Here is a 16,240-nt window from a genome sequence, read left to right as displayed (position 1 = left end):
TCCTTTGATCTCCATTTCTGGACCTTCAATCTTTCCTTTGGGCAGAGAGATGTCGATGTTGGGCATTTTCATGTGAGGCATTTTGAATTTCCCTCCAGTACCTCCCTCCATTTCAACATCTGGACCTTGGATCTTTCCTTTCGGCACTGAGATATCGATGTCGGGCATTTTCATGTGAGGCATTTTGAATTTCCCTCCAGTACCTCCCTCCATTTCAACATTTGGACCTTCGATTTTTCCTTTGGGAAGTGAAATATCAACAGAAGGCATGTTGAGATGCGGCATCTTGAACTTTCCACCTTCTTCTTTGATCTCTATTTCTGGACCTTCAATCTTTCCTTTGGGCAGAGAGATGTCGATCTTAGGCATTTTCATTTGCGGCATTTCAAATTGTTTTCCTGTACCGCCCTTTATTTCAACATCTGGACCTTCAAAACCTCCTTTGGGCAGAGATATGTGACCTTCAATGTTACCTGTTTTTCCTTTAGGAAGGGACAAGTCAATATTAGGCATCTTGAATTTGCCTCCTAGTCCATCACCCTTTGCGTCATGCTTTACTCTTGGCAGGGACACATCCAGGTCTATTTTGGGAATGGAAACGTCAATTGTTGGCATTTTGGGAATTTTGAGGTTTCCCTCATAACTTCTGATATCGGCCTCTGAGACATCAACCTCTGCTTTGGGGAGAAGAACCTCAGTCTCTGGTGTTTTAGCCGCTGGTAGTGAGAGCTCAATAGAGGGCATCTTAACCTTGGTCTTAGACTCAAGGTAACCACTTGGCTTACCTAAATCTTTTTCTTTAGAGCCAAATCCTGACATGGAGAACTTCGGTAGTTTGATAGAGACATCTGGTGCATGAAAGCCACCCTTCCCTTCCACTTCTGCCCCCAGTTTAGCATCAACCTCTCCCTCTGGGAGTTGACCTTTTGGTGATGATATTTTAAACTTGGGGAATTTCACTTTGTATTTAGATTTTTTTTCTGGGCTCTCAACACTGATTTCCGGTTTAGAAATGTTAATTTCCCCCTTTTTCGCTTTGACATCCACATCAGGACAAGACACAGATACATCTGCATGCTTTTTGGATACACCAAATGAGGGCATTTTTATTTTAGTCTTTTTTACTTTGACTTTTCCGTCCCCATCAAACTCTACTGATGGTGCCCTAATCTCTCCTTCCACATGTGGCAGGCTGAGGGAAACATCTCCCTTGGGGCCAGATATTGCCAAATCACCACTCTTAGACTTCCCACCAAACCTGGGAAGAGAGAAACTGGGGACTTTGAGGGAGACATCAGGTATATCAAAGCTGCCCCCTGAAGAAGGCCTGCCCCCCTCTGCTTTAAGAAGCTCCACTTCCAGATCGTCAGCTTTAGGTTTGGTGAGGCCAAAGTCTAGATCCACTTTTGGAGCTGAGATGTCAACTGTCGGTAGTTTGACAGAAGGATGTTTGAGGGATGCATCTGGACCATCTACACCACCTGTCCAGATGTCTGCATCTTTAACTTTCAACTTGGCTGGATTAATATCTCTTTTGAGACCAGAACTCTTCAAATCTCCTGATGCTTCAGGACCACTGGTGTCCACTTTAAGAGTTTTGTCTTTAAGCCCAGAGGGAAGGCTGAGGTCAAGATCGAATCTGGGGAGATTAATGTCAAGACTTGGCATTTGGAGCCCACTACCTTTTTTACCAGATATGTCAATTTTTGGTACTTCAAATTTTCCCTTTCCAGAAGGTCCTTCAATATCGATGTCTCCCTCCACTTTTCCCACTGGAACGAAAATGTCAACAGCTGGCAATGCAATCTCTCCTCCCTTCATCTGTGGTCCTTCCACTTTGACATTGCCTTCTGGCAGGTTCATCTTTGGAAGTGAAACGTCAAATTTGGGCATTTTAAATTTGCCTCCTTTTACCTCAGGACCCTCAATAATGTGGTCAACCTTTCCTTTGGGGAGTGCCAGATCAATGTCTGGCATGTTGATTTGTCCTCCCTTTAGTTCAGAACCTTCAATATTCACATCAGGTCCCTTTGCTTTCATTTTAGGAAGAGAGATATCAACAGAGGGCATGTGGAACTTTCCTCCTTTTTCAGCATGCCCTTCAATGTCAATTTCTACTCCTGTTTTTCCTTTGGGGAGTGAAATATCAATGTCTGGCATCTCAATCTTCCCACCCTTGATGTCCCAGCCTTTTATTTTGACATCACCCTCTGGGAGACTCACTTTTGGTAAAGACACATCGAATTTGGGAATTTTAAATTGACCCCCCTTTACCTCAGGACCCTCAATATCGAGGTGACCGTCAACCTTTCCTTTGGGGGGTGAAATGCCACCTTTAAGTTCATGTCCTTCAATATCAAGATCAACTCCTTTTGCTTTTATTTTAGGTAGAGAGATATCAACCGAGGGCATATGAAACTTGCCTCCTTTACCCACATGTCCCTCAATGTCAACGTCTCCCTTTACTTTTCCTTTTGGGAGTGAAATATCAAATGTTGGTATTTCCACATTGCCCTCTGGCAGGTTCATCTTTGGAAGTGAAACGTCAAATTTGGGCATTTTAAATCTTCCTCCTTTTACTTCAAGACCCTCAATACTGAGGTCAGCATCAGCCTTTCCTTTGGGGAGTGACAGGTCAATGTCTGGTAGGTAGATTTTTCCTCCCTTGATGTCTGGGCCTTTTGCACTGACATTGCCTTCAGATAGACTCACTTTTGGTAAAGACACATCAAATTCTGGCATTTTAAATTTACCCCCCTTCACCTCAGGACACTGAACATCAAGGTTGCCTTCAACTTTTCCTTTGGGGAGGGAAATATCAACAGTTGGCAAGTTAAACTTTCCTCCTTTAACATCGGGAACTTCTGGGATGATATCTACTTTTGGAGCCTTGATATTAGGTAGTGACATGTCACCTTTGACTTCAGGTCCTCGAATATCAACATCAACTCCTTTTGCTTTGATTTTAGGAAGTGAGATATCAACTGAGGGCATGTGAAACTTGTCTCCTTTACCACTGTGCCCATCAATGTCAATATCCACATCTGCTTTTCCTTTTGGAAGTGACATTTCAATAGTTGGCATATCAATTTTTCCTTTCATATCTGGTCCCTCCACATTGGCATCAACCTTTGGGAGACTCACTTTTGGTAAAGAGACATCAAATTTCGGCATTTTGAATTTCCGTCCCTTCACCTCAGGGTTATCAACTTTTGCTTTGGGAAGTGAAATGTCAACAGTTGGGATGTTGACCTTTCCTCCTTTGACATCAGGACCGTCAAGGCTGATATCTACATCGGGCGATTTTATTTTGGGAAGAAACACATCAAGTGTTGGCATGTTTAGTTTTCCACCTTTAACACCAGGGCCTTCAATATTTATGTCTAGACCCTTAGCTTTCATCTTAGGAAGAGATATATCAACAGAGGGCATATGGAACTTGCCTCCTTTGCCAGCATGCCCTTCAATTTCAATTTTCCCTCCTGCTTTTCCTTTGGGGAGTGAAATATCAATGTCTGGCATCTCAATCTTCCCTCCCTTAATGTCTGGGCCTTTTAGTTTGACATCCGCCTGTGGGAGCCTCACTTCTGGCAGTGAGACATCAAATTTTGGCATTTTATATTTACTCCCCTTCAACTCAAGCCCCTCAATATCAAGGTCACCCTCAACTTTTCCTACAGGGAGTGAAATGCCACCTTTAAGTTCAGGTCCTTCAATATCAACATCAACTCCTTTTGCTTGTATTTTAGGTAGAGCGATATCAACCGAGGGCATATGAAACTTGCCTCCTTTACCCATATGTCCCTCAATGTCAACGTTTCCCTTTACTTTTCCTTTTGGGAGTGAAATATCAACTGTTGGTATTTCCACATTGCCCTCTGGCAGGTTCATCTTTGAGAGTGAAACGTCAAATCTGGGCATGTTGAATTTTCCTCCTTTTACTTCAGGACCCTCAATACTAAGGTCAATGTCAGCCTTTCCTTTGGGAAGTGACAGGTCAATGTCTGGTAGGTTGATTTTTCCTCCCTTGATGTCTGGGCCTTTTACTTTTACATCACCCTCTGGAAGACTTACTTTTGGTAAAGACACATCAAATTTTGGCATTTTAAATTTGCTCCCCTTCACTTCAGGACACTCAACATTAAGGTCACCCTCAACTTTTCCTTTAGGGAGTGAAATGTCACCTTTGACTTCAGGTGCTTGAATATCAACATCAAATCCCTTTGCTTTGACTTTAGGAAGAGAGATATCAACTGAGGGCATGTGAAACTTGCCCCCCTTACCCCCACATCTGTCAATGTCAGCATCTCCCGCTATTTTGAATTTGACTCCCTTTACCTCAGGACCCTCAATACTGAGGTCAGCCTTTCCTTTGGGGAGTGACAGGTCAATTTCTGGCATGTTGATTTTTCCTCCCTTAAATTCAGGACCTTTGACTTTTCCTTTAGGAAGTTCAATATCATACGAGGGTATTTCAATATTCCCATCTTTTCCGGAGTGAATGTCAATATCAATGTCTCTCTGTGCTTTCCCTTTAGGAAGCGAGAGGTTGATTTTTGGCATTTCAAATTTCAAACCTTTAACTTTCGGACCTTGAAAACTCACATCTCCTTCAGGGAATTGTACTGCAGGGAGGGCGATGTCTGCAGATGGCAGGTTGAATTTGCCTCCTTTCCCTTCACCTTCGAAACTGATACCCTCTAATGTCCCTTGAGGGGTTGAGATGTCAATAGTCGGCATTTTAATTTCCCCACCTTTGATTTCTGGTCCCTTGATGTTGATGTCACCTCGTTTTGATTTCATTTTAGGGAGAGAAACATCAATTGAGGGCATATGAAAATGCCCTCCTTTACCTTTAGTTTCTAGGTCAGCCTCCGCTTTTCCCTTTGGAAGAGCGATATCAATTGAGGGTCCCTCAAGGCCAATATTTCCCTCAGGCATCTTCATTTTTGGTAGCGATACATCAAATGAAGGCAGCTTAAACTTGCCTCCTTTTCCCGTGGGTCCCTCAATATCTATCTTACCCTCTACTTTACCTTTTGGAAAAGAGATATCAACTGTAGGCAGTTCAGCTTTAACATCGATGTTACCCCCCAGTGATTTGATCTTCGGTCGTGACACATCTAAAGAAGGCATCTGGAACTTTCCTGCTTTGGCTCCAGGACCTTCAATTTTTACCTCCCCCTCTGGTGATTTCATAGCAGGAAGAGGGATGTCGACTGATGGCATGTTAAACTTTGCTCCACTTTTGACTTCAGGTCTTTCAATATCAATCTCTCCCTCCTTGGTTTTTATCTTTGGGAATGAGATGTCAAAAGTTGGCATCTTGAACCTGGCACCGCTACCACCACTGCCCTCCAGCTCCATGTTGCCCTCTATGTTCGCCTTGGGGAGTGAAAAGTCAACATTTGGTAGCTTCACATCTCCTTCAGGTAGCTTCATTTTTGGGAGAGAAATGTCTAAAGAGGGCATGTTAAATTTGCTTCCTTTTAATTCACTGCCATCAATGTTCAAATCTCCCTCTACGTTTCCTCTGGGAACAGAGATATCAACATTAGGCATCTTGATCTTCCCACCTTTGATTTCAGGTCCCTCCAAAACAACCTCTCCCTCAGGCAACTTCATTTTTGGAAGAGTTACATCATATGAAGGCATTTTAAACTTGCCACATTGTCCCTCAATGTCTCCTTGCATTTTGCCTTTGGGCAGAGAAATGTTGAGTGTGGGTATTTCACATTTACCACCTTTCACATCAGGGCCTTCAATGTCGACCTCCATCTCACTCGTCTTCATTTTAGGGAGAGAATAGTCAAAAGATGGTAATTGAAATTTTCCTCCTTCAAAATCAGGTGTTCCTGCTTTGCCTTTGGGAAGCGTCAGGTCTACTTTGGGTAACTTGAAGCCTTCTCCTTTCATATGAACTTTTTCTTCCGGTGACTTAATCTTTGGAAGAGATATGTCAAACTCAGGCAATTTGAACTTTCCATCTCCACCAACATAATAATCCATATCCACATCTCCACCCTCTGGTTTCACCTTTAGGAGAGAGATGTCTACAGAAGGTAGATTGAATTTCCCTCCACCTTTTGGACCTTCAATATCCACTTTGGATGATCCAATATTTGGCAATGAGATATCAACCTTCGGCATGGAGATTTTGGGCCCTTTGAAAGTGCCCTCCACCTCATCAGGAATTCTGAGTCTGGTGTCCAATTCCAAATCAACATCAGGCACAGAGATGTCCACTGCAGGCATTTTGATTGCTGTCTTCCCAGCTCCTTTAAACTCTGGGAGTGAGACTTCCACGTCAGACTTTCCCGTCACTTTTGGTACAGAAGTATCAACAGAAGGCATTTGAATAGATGCAGCTTTTACTGAGAGATCAACTTCCTTCTTTGGTTTGGTGATATTTGCCTCGGCGAGATTAATCTCACCGCCTCCTTTGATTGCTACTTTTGGAGGCGTTATGTCAGTGTGAGGCAGTTTAATTCCTTTGGATTTTACCTTGATGTCACCATCTATCTCATCCGAAAGACGTGAGAGTCTAACTTTGGGCAGTTTCAACTTTGGCATTCTTAACTTTGCATCTCCTTTGCCTACGTCTACATCAACTTTTCCCACAGCTGCATCAGTTCCTCCTTTGATGTTGATTTTAGGAGCTTTAATTTCTGCCTTTCCTTTCACAGTGGGCAAAGATGCCTCAGCTTTTCCTGAAGGGAGTGCAAACTCCACATCAGGCGCATTCATCTTAACCCCTCCCTTCTCCATGTCCATGTTTTTATCACCAGACAAACTGAACTCCACTGATGGTAGCTGGGTGTTCACACCCGGAGGGCTCAGCTCTACAGATCCAGTTTCCAACGCTGAGCCTGACTTTGTGTGTTTGGTCTTAGGAAACGTGATTCCAAACTTGTGTCCTTTTCCTTTTGTTTTCACTTTAGCTCCAGTTATCTCAGGTGGAGAGATATTCACCTGTCCCTCGAGTCGTCCTGTGTCCACTTTTCCTCCTGTGTCTTCTCCAGTATAACCCTTTGTTGTCATGTGGGGAAACCTGAGAGGACCATGTAAAGAAAGGAGGGAGAGATGAAGAAAAAAACCATTATAACAAAGATACAATAATCATTCCTGGCAAATAATTCTTTATAAAAGAAAAAAAATATAACCTTTTTAGATAATGCCTTTGAAATACAGGTAGTAAAAGTCTTGTATTACAGTATTCTTTATCATCATAATGTTCCTCGACATACCTCTTCACATGTTGCTCAGTCAGCATAGCAGGTAATTGTGAACATTTCAACGTGAAAAGTAAACAGAAAGGACACAAACAAGGCCAACCTGATCCTACTCTTTGCCTTCCCCAAGGCGGCTGCTTCTTCTGCTGCTGCTCCTTCTGCTTCAACCTTCGCACTCTTCCTCTGTTTGAATTTGGGGAGAGAAAACTCAATGTCTACGTCACTCATCTCCAGCCCGGGGGGCGTTCCCTCTATCACCAGCTCCTCTCTGCGCTTCTCTTTCAGCCTCTTCAGACCAAAACGACCACCTCTCTTCTTCTTCACCTTGAACGGCTTGCTGCCCTTCACACTCTGACACACACATAAATAACAAGAGGGTCAGTCAAAGGCCTGGAAGTTTAGTATGGTACTATCTGTTGAGGTGCTGTCTTTATGAAGTTTGATCAAATGAACAACTGAAAGTATTTGGAAACTACGAATACGTTTTAAATTCAATTTGAGGCTGTAAACTGTTGGACTAAATGTTTATATTATGTCTAAGAAATGGAATTCAGTAATTTAGTTTGCAATTTGCAACAAAACCCCGTAAAAGTATTTTGGCTTTTAGTAAGGTAATGACCAAAGTCTGATTATGACAAACAGAAAATTCAATTTGATCTAAAACAACACAATTCAGTTGAGAGACTGCATAGCACATAGAAATACAGAATATATTTGATTACCATTTTGGCCAGCTTGGCTTTGGGACCTTTGATCTCCACACTGGGAACTCGGGGCCGCACGTAGACCTCTGCTTCAGGGATGGTCCTCCTCAGCTGGAAGCTGACCTTATACGGTTCCGCACACTGAAGGATTTTCAGAGCGTCTTCATACTTCACGTTGTCAAAGTAGACCTTGGCACTCAGCAGCTGGTCACCTTCACACAGAGAGCATTATCAATGACTATGACCAGTGTTAAATCCTGTCAAAGTCATTTATGAAACTAGGGGTTGGGGTAAAAATCTAAATTATAAACAATCTGATGTACATTTGGTATCCTACACACACTAAGGAATGGTAGTGAGGTAGTGTCCTGCATCCAGCGGTGAGTAGAATAGCCAAAAACTGCACTAATGAAGTACATTTATAATAACAAGTACCAGTGGTGGAAAGTAACTACTTTTATTCAAGTACTGTACTTCTACAGTTAAGAGGCAAATATTGCACTTTTTACACCACTACATGTATTCAATAGCTTTAGTTATTTTGTGGATTAACATGCTGGGTGTTGTCAGAGGTAAAACAGGCTTGAAATCTTGAACCAGAGAGGACAGCAGAGCACTGTTTTTGAGCCTGATGTTACTCTTTAGGGAGAATGAATGCAAGACATCTTTAAAATAACTACTTTAGTAAGAATATCTGCTGAACAATCTTGACGCTGCTGTCTCGACTTCTTTCATATCATATTCACATGATTGACATTTACCAGACGGTCTGGTTTAGGGTCAAGGAAAGGAAGTGAACATACACCTGTATTTGTAATTGTTCGATATGTTAGGTCATTCTTAACAACGTATCCTCATATCTTACGAAAAAGTCACTCCTCATTTTTCGTGCAATTTCCTACAAAAGTCCAGCAACATGCATCATCCGCTCATTACAAGCATTCAATCTTTTCAAAATAAACTCCGTCTTCACAGGAAACAACTTAGTTAGATTTAGGCAACAAAACCACTTAGGTTCAGAAAAAGATCATGAAATAGTTAACAGTTAGCCTCAGGCAACAAAACTACTTAGTTTTAGGAAACGATCGTCATTCACGTTAAAATGTTCTAGTTACAAAGTTGATCTCTCGTTTCACACCGGTCACGAACAATGGCCTCCTGGCTGAAAGACCGGATCAGGTGATAGCACCACATCTCTGCAGTTAAAGGAATACTATCTATAAGTCTATAATCTTACTGAAATCATGTGAACACGGTAAGCCTTTGTAACACACACAAAGATTCACCCAAATAAAGCATAAAAAGAAAATCATAAAACAGCGGAAAAAAATCATCTAATAACAATGGGGCACACCTCATATAACCATTAAGAAATATTATAAAAGTATAGTAATGGCACATCTCAAATAAGAATATGAGGAAATATGAGGAAAAGCTGACATTTTTAAATAAAAGGTCCAATATTAAATGACTCATTCAGGCTAATTACGAGATAATGTGATATTAAATCATTGTCAATTAAATACAGGTGTGTTCACTTGTACTTGAGGAGGACCATCTGTGGTTGAAATACTGTCCACACAATGTAAGTAGTATGTGTTTTTTCCTCACCCATATTTTCGTTTCTATTTCACCCTCTTCAGCGTCTTTATTATAGTCTAAAAAAAGCGTAAACACCAAACACTTGCTACTGTCTGTCTGTTCAGTGCCGCTAATGTTCACTGCCCCCCGGTGGTCACAATGAGGAACTTCAACACTGAGTTCAATCGTTGCTAGCACAAAAGTTATATTCAAAACAAGAACTTATTTTGCGATTATAGCAAATAACAACAGTAACATCATTATTAGAAAAAGAAAATACTTAAAGGTTGTTTTAATGAAAGCTTTTTGCTCTGGAGATCATGCTAGCGGACGGTTGAAATTATTCTATGTTTGCTGCCCTCCAGTGGTCAGAGCGGGGAACTACATCATAGAAAAGCATCAAATCAGACGTGATAACATGACAATACTTCCGGTATTACTTTGAAAAGTAAATGTGACCGAATTTAATAAAATTTAAACTTTATTGGTAATAACTAAAGCAGAAATTGACATGACACAAAATTGCCCCTAAACTTAAGCAATCTGAATAAAATGTAAAATGCAAAATTATAATTTTAATATTTCTAGTCCTCCTCCGCGAATCACCACCTTATCGTGGTGGAGGAGTTTGAGTGGCTCAGTGATCCTGGGAGCTATGTTGTCCGGGGCATTAGCCCCTGGTAGGGTCTCCCAAGGCAAACAGGTTTCAGGGGAGAGCCCAGACTAAGAGCGGTTCAAAACGACCCTAATGATAAGCAGCCCACGGACTAAAGTCACCTCGCCCGGACCAGGGAAACCGGGGCACCCTCCCGGAGCCAGACCCAGGAGGGGAGCTCGTAGGCGAGCGTCTGGTGGCCGGGCCTTTGCCCATGGGGCCCGGTCGGGCTCAGCCCGAATAAACACCATGGAGCAGCCACCCTGTGGACCCACCACCCGCAGGGACACGCATCGGGGTCGGGTGCTATGCAGACCGGGCGGTAGGTCGGGCGGGAGGCCCGGGCATGCCGATCGCCGGCGACATAGACTAGCTCTAGGGACGTGGAACGTCACCTCGCTAGCGGGGAAAGAGCCGGAGCTGGTGCAGGAGGTGGAGCGATACCAGCTAGAAATAGTTGGACTCACCTCCACACACAGCGTTGGCTCTGGAACCAAGCTCCTGGAGAGGGGTTGGACTTTGTCCTTTTCCGGAGTTGCCCAGGGTGAGAGGCGCCGGGCGGGAGTGGGGATACTCACGAGCCCCCGGCTGAGCGCCGCTGTGTTGGAGTTCTCCCCGGAGAGCGAGAGGGTCGCCTCCATGCGCCTACGGGTTGCGGGGAGCAAGGCTCTGACTGTGGTTTGTTCATATGCACCAAACAGCAGTTCGGAGTATCCGGCCTTCTTGGAGTCGGTGGGAGGGGTCCTGGAAAGGGCGCCGCCTACCGACTCCATAGTTCTCCTGGGGGACTTCAACGCTCACGTTGGCAATGACGGAGAAACCTGGCGGGGGGTGATTGGGTGGTGAGTTGGATCAGATGGCAGGGGAACCGGTTGGAAAGACCCGGTAAACCCAAACGTGTAGTGAGGGTAAACTGGGAACGTCTGGCGGAGGAACCTGTCCGGGAGGTCTTTAACTCCCACCTCCGGAAGAACTTCTCACACATCCCGAGGGAGGTTGGGGACATGGAATCCGAGTGGACCATGTTCAAAGCCTCTATTGTGGACGCGGCCGCTAGGAGCTGTGGCCGGAAGGTCATCGGTGCCTGTTGTGGCGGCAACCCGAGAACCCGGTGGTGGACACCGGAGGTGAGGGAAGCCGTCAAGCTGAAGAAGGAGACCTTCAAGGCCTGGTTGGCCCAGGGGTCTCCTGAAGCAGCTGACAGGTATCGGCAGGCCAGAAGGGCTGCAGCTGCGGTGGTCGCGAATGCTAAAACTCGGGCATGGGAGGAGTTCGGGGAGGCCATGGAGAAGGACTTTCGGTTGGCCTCAAGGAGGTTCTGGCAAACCATCCGACGGCTCAGGAAGGGAAAGCAGGGCTTACCCCAGGCTGTTCTCAGCAGGGGGGGAACTGCGAACCCGGACGGAGGACATCGTCGGGCGGTGGAAAGAGCACTTTGAGGAACTCCTAAACCCGACCAACATGTCCTCTGCAGAGGAGGCAGCGCCTGAGGACCTAGGGGGAGGCTCACCCATATCCCTGGCAGAGGTCGCTGAGGTAGTTAAAAAGCTCCTTGGTGGCAAGGCGCCGGGGGTGGATGAGATCCGCCCTGAGATGCTGAAGGCGCTGGACATAGTTGGGCTGTCCTGGCTGACACGCCTCTTCAATGTCGCATGGGGGTCGGGATCAGTGCCCATGGAATGGCAGACCGGGGTGGTGGTTCCCATCTTCAAAAAGGGGGACCGGAGAGTGTGCTCGAATTACCGGGGTATCACACTACTCAGCCTCCCGGGAAAGGCTTATGCCAGGGTGCTGGAAAGGAGGCTCCGACCGCTTGTCGAACCTCAGATTCAAGAGGAGCAGTGCGGATTCTGTCCCGGCCGTGGAACAGTGGACCAGCTCTTTACCCTCGCAAGACTACTGGAGGGGCTCTGGGAGTTTGCCCAACCAGTCTACATGTGCTTTGTGGACTTGGAGAAGGCTTTCGACCGGGTCCCTCAGGGGGTCTTGTGGGGGGTGCTGCGGGAGTATGGGGTGCCGGACCCGTTACAACGGGCGATCCGGTCTCTGTACGACTGCAGTAGGAGCTGTGTCCGCATTCTCGGCAATAAGTCAGACACGTTCCCGGTGGGTGTTGGCCTCCGCCAGGGCTGCCCTTTGTCACCGGTCCTGTTCGTGATTTTCATGGACAGGATATCTAGGCGCAGCCTGGGGGCGGAGAACGTCAGTTTCGGGGGTCTCGGGATCGCCTCTCTGCTATTTGCAGATGATGTGGTCCTGTTAGCCTCCTCGGATCGTGACCTCCAGCATTCACTGGGACGGTTTGCAGCCGAGTGTGAAGCGGCGGGGATGAGAGTTAGCACCTCCAAATCTGAGGCCATGGTGCTCTGCCGGAAACCGGTGGATTGCTCCCTCCAGGTGGGGACGGAGTGCCTACCTCAAGCGAAGGAGTTTAAGTATCTCGGGGTCTTGTTCACGAGTGAGGGTAAGATGGAGCGGGAGATCGACAGACGGATCGGTGCAGCTGCAGCAGTAAAGCAGGCGCTGCACCGGACCGTCTTGGTGAAGAGGGAGCTGAGCCGGAAGGCAAAGCTCTCAATTTACCACTCGGTCTACGTTCCTACCCTCACCTATGGTCACGAACTCTGGGTCGTGACCGAAAGGACAAGGTCGCGGCTACAAGCGGCCGAAATGAGCTTCCTCCGTCGGGTGGCCGGGCTCAGCCTTAGAGATAGGGTAAGGAGCTCGGTCATCAGGAGGGCGCTTGGAGTCGAGCCGCTACTCCTTCGCGTCGAAAGGAGTCAGCTGAGGTGGTTCGGGCATCTAATTAGGATGCCTCCTGGACGCCTCCCACTGGAGGTTTTCCAGGCACGTCCAACTGGGAAGAGACCCCGGGGAAGACCCAGAACACGCTGGAGAGATTACATCTCCCAGCTGGCCTGGGAATGCCTCGGGATCCCCCAGAATGAGCTGGAACATGTTGCCGGTGAGAGGGAGGTCTGGGTCGGCCTGCTTGACCTACTGCCACCGCGACCCGACCCCGGATAAGCGGTGGAAAATGGATGGATGGATGGATATTTCTAGTCGTCACAGGTTGAGACTACGATTACACATACAAACATTCATTCTACTTCTTCTGATAATTCTTTAGATTTATCAACAAGGTTATTCACAGTGTTGACGGTTTAAACATAAAGATTTGCGACTGTCTGTCAGACCCTTAATGACTATTATTCCCAAATATTTCATTCTTAATATCCAAGAATACTATATTGATGATCAGTTTTGGTTTGCAAATGGACACACACTCACCAAAGCTCTTGGCAGTGTACATGTTTTCATATTGAAGCACCGGGTATGTTTCCTATAAGTAATACTGCAGGTACCTTCCTGGAGACTGAGATGCTTGGCGGCTGGTGAGTCTCGGAGGACGTCTTTCACAAAGATCCCTCGCTGTCCTCCACCTGTCACGCTGTAGCCGCTGGCTCCGGCCTCCGCCTCCGTCTCCACCACGATTTCCACGGATTGAGAGGCTTCCTCCACACACTAACAGACACACATACAACTTTTAATGGCACCAATTTTAACAAAATCAAGATAAACCTTTTAGTTGCGTTTTGTTTTGGCCTGTCTGTGGTTAGACTGATCTCAGACTGCCGTAGTTGTTGCAGTAATACTTTAGATTCATATTTGAAGATGAAGCCCTGATTTTCCATATTGCAGAGTGTCATGTCATCAACTCACCAGGATAACCTGAACAAAATGTATTATGTATTCAATTTGATGGTTTTATCAACTAAACTCTAGAGTGACTAGACAACCCGGTCAGCATTTCTCAGCAGCAGAAGATGTTTGTTTTTTAAAGTATAAATTCACAGTTCTTATTCCTGTGCAGCACAAAGTAAGAGTGTCTGATCCAAATCACCAGCAACACTGAAGATTTACACCATTTCTCTGAATTATAAGTGAAGAATTTAAAACATGTGATTCTGTGGATGCATAAAAACAAAAAATAAAAAAATAAAAAAAATAAACATGTAAGAAATTGAACGCTTTTCTGTCTTGTATTTCACTTTTGTCTGTTCTGGTTAAATACAAGAAATGTTTTAAATTCACGAGGGCTTCAACTGTGTTTTATATCTTGTTTCGCTAGAGTGAGTGCAGAATATACTGTAGAGTTATTTGTCACTTCACACTTTACTTCTGAATCCATTCGATCCATTAAGCTGTCACGGAGGAAATTCCGCTATTCTTGGATTACATCCACTTTTTCCAGTGACTGAGCGAAGGAATAAACTCGAACCATAAAAGGAAACGGTGAACCTTATCAACCAGTGGAGTGACTTTGTGTGCATCGCCGTTCCATCGTCTTTAACAATAGTTATGGTAGTTAAAGCTATGATCTCCAGTTGCTGATCAACCACGCATACAAACTAAAGTAATCAATATTTCATTCTTTATATGAACAGTGTTTATCAGACTGCTGCTTACTGTCTGTTGGTTTGTGGGCTCTGAGTCCATCTCTGCTTGGGCCAGTTGGCAGGTGAACTCTCTCAGATGACTTCTCTTCTGACTCAACACCTGCTTCAGCTCTGCATGGAGCTTCTCCTTCTGCACCTGCACACAACGCAGACAAGGCAGACGGGGGTGAGATGATGTGCAGCGTGGCTGGATGTTAAGATGCCAGAAGAACAACACAGAAACAACCAAACTATGGTCAAAGAAGTGAGCTTTAAATGTCATCAGCAATCATTTTTGGGGTTTATTGCCTTTACCTTGAATCTCATATTAGAACTCCACCCTCATTTCTTTAATATATCCATGACTGGTCAATCTTACAGGATTACAATTATTATGAGAATTATGATGATGGTCAAAATGGTTTTCACAAAGCTCTTTTTTTGTTGTTTTTAAATTCAAGTTCAAACCTTTATTTTTAATTTTTAACAGTTTATTATTATTCAAGTTCTTTCCTTTTCGGTAATATTAAAATATATTTTAATATTTGAACTGTTGTTTTTATTTTGTAATGCACTTTGAGCTCCAATTAGCAAGTTTGTTATCATCCTTAATCTCATTAAAAAGTCAGTTTACAGCGAGGTGTTACATTTGAAAGCCAATAACTTTCAACTAAACAAATTTAATGTAATACAATATCCACAACATTCAACTACAGAAAAAGTTCAGGCATTCATACCTTCATGCATCTCTACAATGAATAGTGTCACAAAATAAGGGTGGTGTATTATGTCAACAGGAATTATATTAATGTTTAGTAGATGTTTTACAATGCTCATTTTCCCTTCATCCCTCAGCGTGTGTTGTTTCAACATGCCTGTTAGCTACACTGACGTTTCTGGTGGACACCAGCTTTGCTTCACAAGTGCTGACGTGCTACTTTTCAGTCCATGAATGTGGGTCAGAGTGTTTACACCGACACCTGCAGCTGGTTTCAGATCTGCCACATTTACAAGCTTTTTGTTGTTGACTTTGGTCCAGCAGCTGGCGGTCACCTGCTGCACCATGAAGAGGTCGCTGAGCTCAGAGAAATGAAAGGTCGTTTATGTGCTGGACAATGACCTCAGCAGATCGGGCCTGGACTATTGTGATCCGGTTTGTATGGGTCTGCCTGGTGGCGGCTGGGGTCACAATGTCAGTCCCAATGCAGGTTCATGCAGAAACTCCTTCTCGATGCTCCGCCCATATTACTGGGCTCTCTGGAGGGAAGGCAGGGGAGAACCAGAACCAGGGCTGCGTGGGGCAGACTGTCAGACCCCTGCTGCAGCAGAATGAGGGGTTTTCTAAAGGGTATCTGGCAGTTGAAAAAATTACCGCTTCTATCCACAGGGACCATCAAAACCAAAGCAACATGGAAGTTCCTCGTAGTAGCATTAAAATATGTAGATACTGCCAGAAGCCGGTAAGCTTAGCTTCACATTCAGACTAGAAACCGGGGGGGAACAGCTAGCATAGCTCCGTCCAAAAAGGTAACAATTTCCACCTACGAGCATGTCTAAAGCTCACCTGTTAACAGGACATGTCATGTTTGTTTAATATGCACACAAATGTGAAAACAGGCATGTTGACAT

General features: G+C 44.9%; 1 protein-coding gene across 1 annotated transcript in view; it reads right to left on the bottom strand.

Moving 5' to 3' along the window:
- Positions 1-16,240, bottom strand: part of prx (periaxin) — a 45,584-nt gene that overhangs the window by 11,193 nt on the left and 18,151 nt on the right. Inside the window, exons 4-10 of the mRNA XM_076112054.1 lie at positions 14,643-14,768; positions 13,538-13,697; positions 7,955-8,148; positions 7,336-7,583; positions 2,331-7,051; positions 1,548-1,988; positions 24-1,499 (exon numbers count right to left, since the gene is read on the bottom strand). Of these exons, the coding sequence (XP_075968169.1) occupies positions 24-1,499; positions 1,548-1,988; positions 2,331-7,051; positions 7,336-7,583; positions 7,955-8,148; positions 13,538-13,697; positions 14,643-14,768 (7,366 nt within the window). The remainder of the gene's footprint in view (positions 1-23; positions 1,500-1,547; positions 1,989-2,330; positions 7,052-7,335; positions 7,584-7,954; positions 8,149-13,537; positions 13,698-14,642; positions 14,769-16,240) is intronic.

Source organism: Anarhichas minor, unplaced genomic scaffold (assembly GCF_050575085.1).
Source record: "Anarhichas minor isolate MPS153535 unplaced genomic scaffold, ASM5057508v1 ptg000046l, whole genome shotgun sequence".
NCBI classification, from domain to species: domain Eukaryota; kingdom Metazoa; phylum Chordata; class Actinopteri; order Perciformes; family Anarhichadidae; genus Anarhichas; species Anarhichas minor.
The sequence above is the reverse complement of the archived record's forward strand: the minus strand, read 5'-3'. Positions and strand labels throughout refer to the sequence as shown.